We start from the raw sequence: 10,408 nt of genomic DNA on the forward strand, positions 1-10,408 counted from the left end.
AAAAACACAGTACTATTCCACAACCTTATATTTTTGCAGTCTACTAGTTTCAACGTTACAACGTCATTATCAAGACTAACTGTTAACTAATGTTAGTCTTGATAATGACGTTGTAACGTTGAAACTAGTAGACTGCAAAAATATAAGGTTGTGGAATAGAACTGTGTTTTTTATTTAACCATGAATATCTCATCGTTCCACCAAGTAACGCCTAAATCTGTTGATTATATTCCCCTATTAATAAAAATTAGCAGTAGTTGCAAGAAGTGGCATTTTTGATAAGCGAATTCCATGATTTTCCACCGTTGGTTGCTATGTTACGTCGCACGTAACGTTGAAAGAATTAGCGATGCAAAGTTTCCATTATTTGCTGTACTCGCGTTACGTCTTGCATTGAAATGTTTATGTGTAGCAAACAGCCAACAGGAAACCAAATAACTTCGTTACTAAGGGTAACTATATCGTTCAGCGCTCAAGCGAAACTGCTCAATGTCACGAAAAGCTTTCCAAATAATTGAGTTATGCTTTGAAAATCATTGTGGAAGAGACGAGTGTGTTCATTAACATATACTCAAGGCAGAAGGCACGGAAATTTATTGCTACGGATGAAGTCGTTCCGTGCGTTTTAATACAGTGTAGAGAAATGTGGATTGCCTACTCATAACATATTAATTAATCGGTTCTCTCCCTTTACTGACTAAATGTACGGCTATACTCCGAAACTCTGCGAACTTTTCTCGTGTACTGCGAATATGTACAACTATGGGAGTTCGGTTTAAGGATAAGTCGTTGACACTGGCAGACAGTGACGATATCACTTATTGAGAAGAGGAAGGATATTTGACGTATGTAGGGTGCAATCGAGGAAGGAAAGTAGACCTGGCTAATCACGAGAAATAATTTATTCGGATAAGGAAATTCTTCGATCGCTCGCGAAATAATGTAATTTCCGCTTCACTCCAATGGCTGGAGAACGATTGTCATTAACCGTGGCATGCGAAAATGTAGTAAGAACTTACGGTACCGTTAGGGAATATGTAAAATTGAATCGTGGACAACTGCGAGCAGCAACTCGGACACGAAACATTTTCAGAGTAGGAAGGAACGGTAACTAACAATTAAATCGCTCACTGCATTCGTCGCGGAATCAATATGCTAATGAAATGGTCCGGCATTCACGGCTTATGAATGAATCACTTCTAATCACCTAAGGTATAACCGAGCCGAGTTCTTTCCCCGCTTATCCGTGTTATCGCGTTTTCTCTTTCCGTACTGCGATCGTGAACCCACTCTTGTCATAAGGACACTGCGCGATGTGTCATCGAGAGCACACACAATGCCATGCGATGGTAAAGTTCCTCGTCTCGCGACGAGCACCTACGGCCGAGATGTTCTCTGCCTCGCGGCCCCCTGCCCTACACCCGCGATGCCGAGAATCGTCAGCCGCACGGAGTGTATTCCTGCCTTGAGTCGAAGCGGTCCACTCCCTTCGAACGCCGAAATGAAATTCAAATCGCGGGCGGAGGAAAGACACCGCTTGACAGTCGTCACTTCACTGGCAGATGATCATTTACGAGGCGGTCGTGTTCCGATCATGTACATTTAAACGATACTGTGTTTGATGAATGGATTATTTACAGATATTCCGTGCTTCGCGTCGTTGGAATACAGTGTGGTGTTTCATTGTTGTAAATGACAACATTTGTTTTCCGCATTTCACGACAATTGACCGCGGATGAGTCGATAAATCATTCATCATGGCTAGCGTTCACATATTTGCGCCGAGTCGCAATCCGGGAAAGAAATCCCACCGAGAGACGATATTTCAAATTCCGCTCTGGACGTCCACGGCGAGCGACTGCGAAAAGGCCCCCTGCGCCATCTATTGGCGGAATCTGAATTACTACTTGATCACTCTTGCAGCGGTAGCTGTCGTGAGAAGACGACGCGAATAATTATTAACAGTTATAATTAGTCCATGTTTATCAGCGGTTACTCACATAACGCCGGTTATGTAGTGTTCTTTGTGACGCACGGCAAACGCGAGGAAATGAGTGAAAGTGTCTGTGTCGATGGATGTATAGGAAAAGTCAGTGAAATGCACGAGAATCAATAGTGTGATGAAAACAGCGATTCTGATAGCCGTGCAGGTGAATACTGTGATCCACAACCAGCGAGCCGAGTAAGTACGCTATTACTTATTTAAACACTTTTCACGCTCGTATTCGTTGACTGTGTTGTTCCTTGCGTTTCTCTTTTGTGTGGAAAAGTAAACTGTGTAGTGATTAATTCACTGTTTGACGATGATGACGGTTGATTGATCCCAACGTGTAATTGTGTATCCTAAGAAAACCGAAATTATTCGTGGCGTCCTTAATTGTTACGAGTTGAGTGAATCGCGGCTTAATTTAAAATTGTTTGCCTTTCTTTGTTCCAAGAAGTTGATGGTTTTCCCTTGCACTTTGTATCTTAGGCACTGTGCACTGTTTGAAATGTTGACGAAAGAGTGGAAGGAAGAATATTTTTCGCTAATGTTTTCCTTAGCAACGGATTGCTGGTTTCACATTAGTGAATACGGAATAATTAAATGGAAGTGTTTAGCGTGTTATATCGTCGTCCTTAAATTTGCATGAGTGAAGTGATGGTAATTGGCAGATCTTGATTAGTAATACGTGTCAATGCTAAGTCTAGTAAGTGCAATGAAAGAACAATTAACGATGTTGACGATTACACGTCCCATTCCTACCGTCAGGCGTCTTTGGTTATTCTTAACGTTCCTTTCGTGGGAATGTAATTCCTTTTGTGCTATTTCATTTTCTCTTGGCAGCGGAATAACGTAAATAATTAGGGCAGGGATATTATAACGTAAATAATTTGGGCAGTTTTATGGTAAGCTGTGATAACTTAACATGTGATTTTAAAAGCGAACTGTTAGCATAACGGAGCCCAAGGAATGTTATCGGACGTAGTAGAGGAATTACTTTTCAAACGTCAAAGGCAAACTCACAAACATTTCCCAGATTGTACTGCCTCTTTCAGTAATTCCTGATTGCTACATCATTTTCTTCGCCATACGAATGTTAACAGTGACGTCCGTACTTGATATATTGGTTTAAAATCGCTTGGAAATCGTCGAAAACCACGTAAGACTCTGCATCATGAGGTACGTTTTGGTGGATATTTTGAGGTACAAGAGTACTCTATATTCCAATTATGCAAATGTTCACCACATTGCGCTTGAATCTTGGCTTAATTTACGATATTATATGCGACTTTAAGGCGGGGATTTGGTCGTTCGATGTGCCATTGTTGCGGAGAACATTAATAGTTCACGACAATTGACAATCGATGGTTCATTAGGTATGGCAAGGATTCGCATATTGCCGCTGCGTTGCGAATAATTATCCCAATTGCTTTCCCACGCGCGATTCCTAATTCCCAACAGCGATGCGCGCAGTGGACTGCTGGAGGTTCCCCCCGCACCATCTAGCGGCCGAATCTGTATTACCACTCGATCGCTCTTGCTGCGGCAGCTGTAGTGAGAAGACGTCGCGAGTAACTAATATCAGTGATAATTGTATAATGTTTATCAGCTGTAACTGACATAACGCCGGTTCTGTAGTGTTCTTTGTGACGCTTGGCAATCGTGAGGAAAGGATTGAAAGTGTCTGTGTCGCTGGATGCATAGGAAAAGTTAGTGAAATGTACGGGAATGAAGTGTGTTGACAACAGCGATTGTGATCTACAGCCGAAGAGCCGAGTAAGTACGCTGTTACTTATTTTTCCACTTTTTACATTCATAATCGTTGTCTGTGTTATTCCTTGGCTTTCTATTTTGTGTAGAAAAGTGAACTGTGATGTGATTAATACACTGTTTGACGATGATGACGGTTGATTGATCCCAGCGTTTAATTGTGCATCGTAAGAAAACATAGATTAGTCGTGGCGTCCTTAATTGTTACAAGTTGAGTGAATCGTGGCATAATTTAAAAGTGTTTGCCTTTGAATGTGCTAAGACGTTGATGGTTTTCCCTTGCACTTTGTATCTTAGGCACTGTGCACTGTTTGAAATGTTGACGAAGGAGTTGAAGGAAGAACATTTTTCGCGAATTCCTTAGCAACGGATTGTTTGGTTTCACAAAATTTATTACGGAATATTTTAATGGAAGTGTTTACGGTGTTACATCGTGGTCGTATACTCTGTATGTGTGAAGTTATGTACATTGGCAGATCCGGATTAATAATAAGTGTAATGCTATGTATTTGGACTGCTGTTATGAAAGCAGTCAGCGATGTCGAATAGTGCACACCGCATTTCCACTGTCAGCCGGCGTTGATTATTGTTAACGTGCCTTTCGTCCGAATATAATTCCTTGTGTGATATTACATAACTTCTTCGCAGTGGAACTACATAATTAATTAGGGCAACGATAACATTCCATGGTAATGCTGTGTTAAGTTGACATGTGACTTGAAAAGCGTAGTGTTAGCATCACGGAGGCCAAAAGAATTTTATCGGATATGGAAAAGGAATTAATTGTAAAACGTCAAATCACAAACGTTTCCTCAGACTCGTGAAATTGGAGACCAGCAAAACGCCATTGTCATATGATTGAATGGAAACCGTGAAATGTTGTAAGTAGCGGCACTCATACGCAAGTTTATTTGTGATTTTGCAAAATTATCTTCATCGTTGGTTATCGGAAATGTGGGAACGCATTGTGCAAAGCGTCGAAGACTATTTTAAGTCCTCGACACTCATTTTCGCACACCGCATGTGTTATGATTTTCGGGAAAAAATGTAAACTGTGCTCTTTCAATGCGTTACTGATTGTTACGAGGTAACCGTAGGGGCTCGAAATTTCAAAAGCTTTCGCCATGGGTGATAATTACTCGATGTCATTACATCAAACTTTATAATCGCTGGTCTTTCCCGGGAAAGGGAATGAGAAACGTGATTGTTGACGTGCTAATTTTCCTTAGCAACCGGGTGTTTGCTGGTTTCATTGCTGTTGTTTTCAATTGTTTGAACAAGTACTAACGCTGAAGTTGTTGCACCGATTTGCGTGTGGGAAGTGTACCACTACTAATTGCTTGCATTGAAAAATTCTTATTGTTGCGAATTAAGTATCGATAATAAGTATCGTACGTTTGCGTTTCATTGTCTTTGATAGGCCGTCGAAATTGTGCTTCGTAGGACGTCGTGCGTTTGATGAGTAACTGTTACAATAAATCTGTAATTGAATTGATGTAATGAATCGTTCACGAAACAACTCCGCGATTAATATATTTCTCGAATGCATCTGCAAGCTTTGTCCGTTTAACCGATTGCAAGCGTGCCATTACAACGTAAATGAGACAATGAAAGAAAGAAATTGCGTCCTTCATGTTCCGGGAGCACAATTTTATCCATCGCATGACACGCAAGTTCGGACGACAGCATTTTGTTTTGCTTTTCTCCAGGCTCGACACCCCCGATACCGGCTGCCTAGTCAGTGTGCGTGTCGAGACTTGCAGGAACTCAATTCGTATGGGAGTCGAAGTGGTCCGCTAGTTTTGAACGCGAAAATAAAATGCGATACGCCGAGCGACGCTCGGTGGTCGGCAGTTAATAGCATAGCCCGGATTTAATTTCCTTCAGTCAAAATTAACATTCACCAACGATGAGAAATGTTCAGGTTTACAATGATGTGTTCATAGATTGAATTTATAAGTGGTATTACGTGCGAAACGGACGCAAGCTTTGCGTCTTCGGACGAAAAGGCTATGTGCCATAGCTGTCATTAATAGTAATTGTTCGAGACAGTCAAGATCCGAGGACTCGACAGCGTATGCATTGGCATTGTTGACCTCGGTCGTAAACAATAGCCCGGGTGCGCTCTCCCTCGGGGGATCGAACGTTCAAACTTGTGTTTGCACGCGCCCGGCGAGGCAGGCACCGGACAGCGGAGTGGCCTCCCTCGCACCATCTAGCGGCAGCGTGTGTTACTTTTTGAGCACTCACGATGCAATACTAGTCCCGGGATGCGGATGACGAGATTAATTATTACATTGTTGCAAGTTTGTCAGTGACAGCTGACATTACGTCGTTTGTATCTTCCACCTTTTGACGTGTAAGAAAAGGAATGATGAATGATCAATAGCCGATCCGGTTAATGAAGGGAATCGCACGTAGCAGGGTTTTAATTATTACGCTATGAATTAATTTTCGTTTCCAGAAAATCTAAAAGGAGAATACTAATCGTTGAAAGCATTTCACAAATTGACCTTCGTTTTCTTTTTTTAAAGAATTTTTCTCGGCATTTTCTGGCAATGCATAGCTCGTGGTAGCTGAGTTAAAATATTTTTTTTAAGTTTAATAGTTGCCAGTTTCCCGCAGTAGTCGGATGTGCTTTAGTGTCTCTCAATTCCGTTATTTCATGTACTCGATATTTGAAAATGTGTTTCTGAAAAATGTCTGTAGCAACGGTGTGCTTGTTACTGTAATGGCGATTTCTTTCAGCTCCCATCGCTTAGTAAATGTCGCCTGTTGTTGTGTCAACTGTTTCATGATCGAAATTATTTTGGGTATGCATTCAATTTTAAAAATGGATTCGCTGGAAATGGAGCATTATGGAATGCAGACAGGAAAAGCAGTTCTCTCAAGGAATAATTTCGAGAAGTATATTGTTCGGCGTTACATTACTGTATTTAAATTTTCCGGGCTTGACTGTTTTAAGCGCGGTTTCTCTACGAATGAAATAACGAATGTATCAACCTAGGAACAGAAATATATTATCCAAGAGTGGTGAATAAAAAAGTTATATCGATTGTTCGTGGAACAATATATTTTTCGCTGTAATCACCGACGTTTCCTTCATGAGATGTAATTTACTATACTTACGGAATTTACTCGAGCGAAATGATTTTTTTTCAGTATGTACGATGTAAGTAACTTACGTGTAGAATACGGAAGGAATGGTATGGGCCTAAGAAAAGGCATGGACTGCACAAAGGCAGCGTTCTGCGCGATAAGGAAAAGTTAACTGGGAAAACTGAAGTGGCGTGTTTCAATCCTTTCACTTGAAGGAAGTGGGAGTACTGCCATTTCACGCGAAAGAAAATGCAATGCACATCCTTCAACGCATGCATGTGGTGAATAACTTGTAATTAGTTATCATAAGGATAGGGGAAAAAAATAAAAAGTGATACCAACAGCACCCGGTGTTCCCAGGCGGTCACCCATCCAAGTACTATCCGGGCCCGACGTTGCTTAACTTCGGTGATCGGACGAGAACCGGTGTATTCAACGTGGTATGGCCGTTGGCGAAGATATGTATGGCTTTTGAAGAATGTTATACTCATTCGGTGATTAGATTCGATAGTTCACTATCTGACTTTGTAACAATTTGGAGTGAAATGTCATACAGGAATGAAATTGAGCATCAACGGCGCATAAAAAATTTCCATTTCAAAAGTATCAGTTTCGGAAATGGATCTGTAAGAGTTAGTTTTCATAAATGTTGCGGAAAGGAAGACAGCTGAAGCGCGGACCTCCCGTGACAAAGTAGAGGCTTTCGAAGATGGATTACAATGGGCTGCCAACGTGGAATATGGAGTGAACTGAAAATGATGGAATAACGGACAAACGGTTTGACGTAAGAGAAACAGTCCCACCAGTTTTCTGAGTTACAAAGTGCCTTTTGTTGTCATAACAAGGAAATAACGTTAACGATCGTCTCGTGCGGCTGCAAGTAGACAAAATTTGAACGCACTGGACGGATTGTCATGCAACGAGGAACTGTGGAGACGTTACGGAGGACTTTACATATAGCGATAGTAGAAATTCATGTACGCGATAGAGGGAAAGGAAAAACATCTGCCATGAAGATAAGGAAAGAGAAAATAATGTTGCATAAATTATTAATTTGTGGGAACATTGTATCTGTTATGCTCGTGGAAAAACGATTTTTGAACTTGAACATTTGAGAGAGCCCGGAGACACCGTCACACTTCGCTTTGACAATGCGACGCCAACAATCACCGACTGTTGGAATGAAATAACTGATGAATGATCAACAATCTGTTGCTATGGCAACCAAGGAGTAATCATAACAATTAGGACCTTCTGAGCACTGAAAATGAGATATGGACTACCGTTGTGAATTTTAAAGTGGAACTTCGTTTTTGTCGTTGAAGTAAGCAATGGAAACATCACACTGAATGATGTAGGGCCCTAAAAAGGGCCGTTGGGGCGCTACCAAGTAATTTACTTGGAGCTGGTGTACTTGGTCACAGCCTTGGTGCCCTCAGACACGGCGTGCTTGGCCAGTTCACCGGGGAGCAGGAGCCTGACGGCGGTCTGCACCTCCCTGGAGGTGATGGTGGAGCGCTTGTTGTAATGAGCGAGACGGGAAGCCTCGGCGGCGATCCTCTCGAAGATGTCGTTGACGAAGGAGTTCATGATGTTCATGGCCTTGGAGGAGATACCGGTGTCAGGGTGGACCTGCTTCAACACCTTGTAGATGTAGATTGCGTAGCTCTCCTTCCTCCTGCGCTTCTTCTTCTTGTCTCCCTTGGAGATGTTCTTCTGGGCCTTGCCGGCCTTCTTGGCAGCCTTTCCGCTAGTCTTGGGTGGCATGTTGGTACCAACGTTGCGTAGCAGCGAGAATGAAAATTTTTCGCTAGATTTTTATTATATGCCGTGAAGTCGGGACTCGCCGACACCGGATTGGTCGAGTAGACGGAGCAGTCGGCCAGCGGCAGGCCATAAAATGTATAAGCCACACAGACACCGTTGTAATCAACATTTCGCCGGTTTAAGGACCATAACGCTTGATCCGTTGTCTTTTATACCATACCAGTAATATCGTACCATTTCGGAGCGTGTTGATTCGTGCTGCCGACCAGGGTACGGAATCGTACCATTTCGGAGCGTGCTCTCGGAGAAAAATTTTGCTCGCCAAAATTTATTATATACGCTGGGTACGGGCCACCACCCGGCCAGCGCGCCATAGGCGTCGCAAAGAATGGCCAGTCTCACTGCCGTGACCCCTGAGGTCACCCGAATAATGGCGTTAGCCAAGCAGCAAAGCCTTATGGCTATTTCAGCTGCACCTTCGGCACCTGCCGTCAACAAGGAGTCTCCTGAACCTCTCCCATGCCAACTGGCCACCACTTCATCCTTTTCGGCCGTTCCCGGAGGCGCCGTTGCTGCCCCTGATGCTGCCCCTGGGCCCATCCCTGCCACCCCTGACGTCCAGCCGTCCGCCAGCTCATCCGCCATCCCAGCCCTGATGTCGCTGCCATCGCCAACCGCAGCGGCAGCCGCCAAATTCGCCCGCCAGGCCCTAAAGGACCCAAGAAGGGCCAAAACCACCTCTTCGGCGGTAAGTACTGTCCTCCCTCTCGCACCAACAATGCCGCTTAACAATTCACAAACACCGCATGACCAAGAGAACGAGGGCTTCACCCCCGTTCATAGAAAAAAGGCCGCTAGGTTAGGAGGGCGCCTAACGCCAACGGCCCAGGTGAATATAGCAAATCAATTCCAGCCAATTGCTGACAATTCCGATAATAATGTATCAACTGAATTACCTAAGACCCCCAAAATGCCTCTAATTAATGTATACGGTGTTTCCGAGTGGGTTCCGTTATACGAGGCGCTATCGGCTGCACTTGTCGTGCCGCCAAAGTGCCGCTTGAGAGGCCCTAACACCGTGGCCATCAACACCGCGTCGCCACCTGACTACAATAAGGCCAGGAAGATTCTGCAGGAGAGGGGACTGGAATTCACCTCATACCAGGCAGCCGATGACCGACTGACCGAGTATTGCTTCAGGGACATCCTGAGTAACACCCCAGCTGAGGCTGTTAAGGAGGCCTTAGAGAAAAAGGGCTTCAAACCGAAGTCTGTGGTGCAGCTGTCAACAACGCGGCCCACTCGGAATGACAAGAGTAATGGTATTAACTCTGTTCCCCGGCGCCTCACGCCAGTTTATCACGTTATTTTTACGCGAGAGTCACAAAACATTAATCTTGAAGTACCGTTTTATTTGCTTGGTATGCGAGTAAAAGTGTCTCCTTTCCAAAAGTCTAAAGGCGTGCTCCAGTGCCACAAGTGTCAGGGTTTCGGGCATAGCAAAAACTATTGCAACATTCGGCCACGTTGTGTCAAGTGCGCCGGACCGCATGAGACGGCCGTATGTATAAAAGACAGCCGCACTCCCGCTAAGTGTGTAAATTGCTGTGGTGACCACACAGCCAGTTACCGCGGCTGCAAAGCTTTTAAGTTTGCGCAGGCGCAGAAATTGGCTCGCGAAAAAAAGAATTCCCAAGGATCAGCCCGAGGGATCGCTTTTCAACCCGCTCCCATTCCTACCTTCAACCCTTGGTCACGAAGTCCCGAAAAGGACCAAGATGGCTACCC

At 43.9% G+C, this 10,408-nt stretch overlaps 1 protein-coding gene and 1 non-coding gene across 2 annotated transcripts; both read right to left on the reverse strand.

Annotated features, from left to right (window-relative positions):
* Positions 1–7,188: 7,188 nt before the first annotated feature.
* Positions 7,189–7,307, reverse strand: LOC124173605. The gene has a single exon (XR_006868672.1). It is a non-coding gene; the product is annotated as a 5S ribosomal RNA (ribosomal RNA).
* A 901-nt stretch (positions 7,308–8,208) lies between these two features.
* On the reverse strand, positions 8,209–8,660 carry LOC124173591 (histone H2B). Its single transcript, XM_046553020.1, has one exon. The coding sequence runs from the start codon at positions 8,618–8,620 to the stop codon at positions 8,249–8,251; it is 372 nt and encodes a 123-aa protein (XP_046408976.1). The 5' UTR covers positions 8,621–8,660; the 3' UTR covers positions 8,209–8,248.
* Positions 8,661–10,408: the final 1,748 nt, after the last annotated feature.

The sequence above is a fragment of the Ischnura elegans genome, unplaced genomic scaffold (assembly GCF_921293095.1).
Source record: "Ischnura elegans unplaced genomic scaffold, ioIscEleg1.1, whole genome shotgun sequence".
Taxonomy (NCBI): domain Eukaryota; kingdom Metazoa; phylum Arthropoda; class Insecta; order Odonata; family Coenagrionidae; genus Ischnura; species Ischnura elegans.

Coding starts and splice junctions, on each gene's coding strand:
- LOC124173591 (XM_046553020.1), bottom strand. CDS start 8,620: ATGCCACCCAAGACTAGCGGAAAGGCTGCCAAGAAGGCCGGCAAGGCC.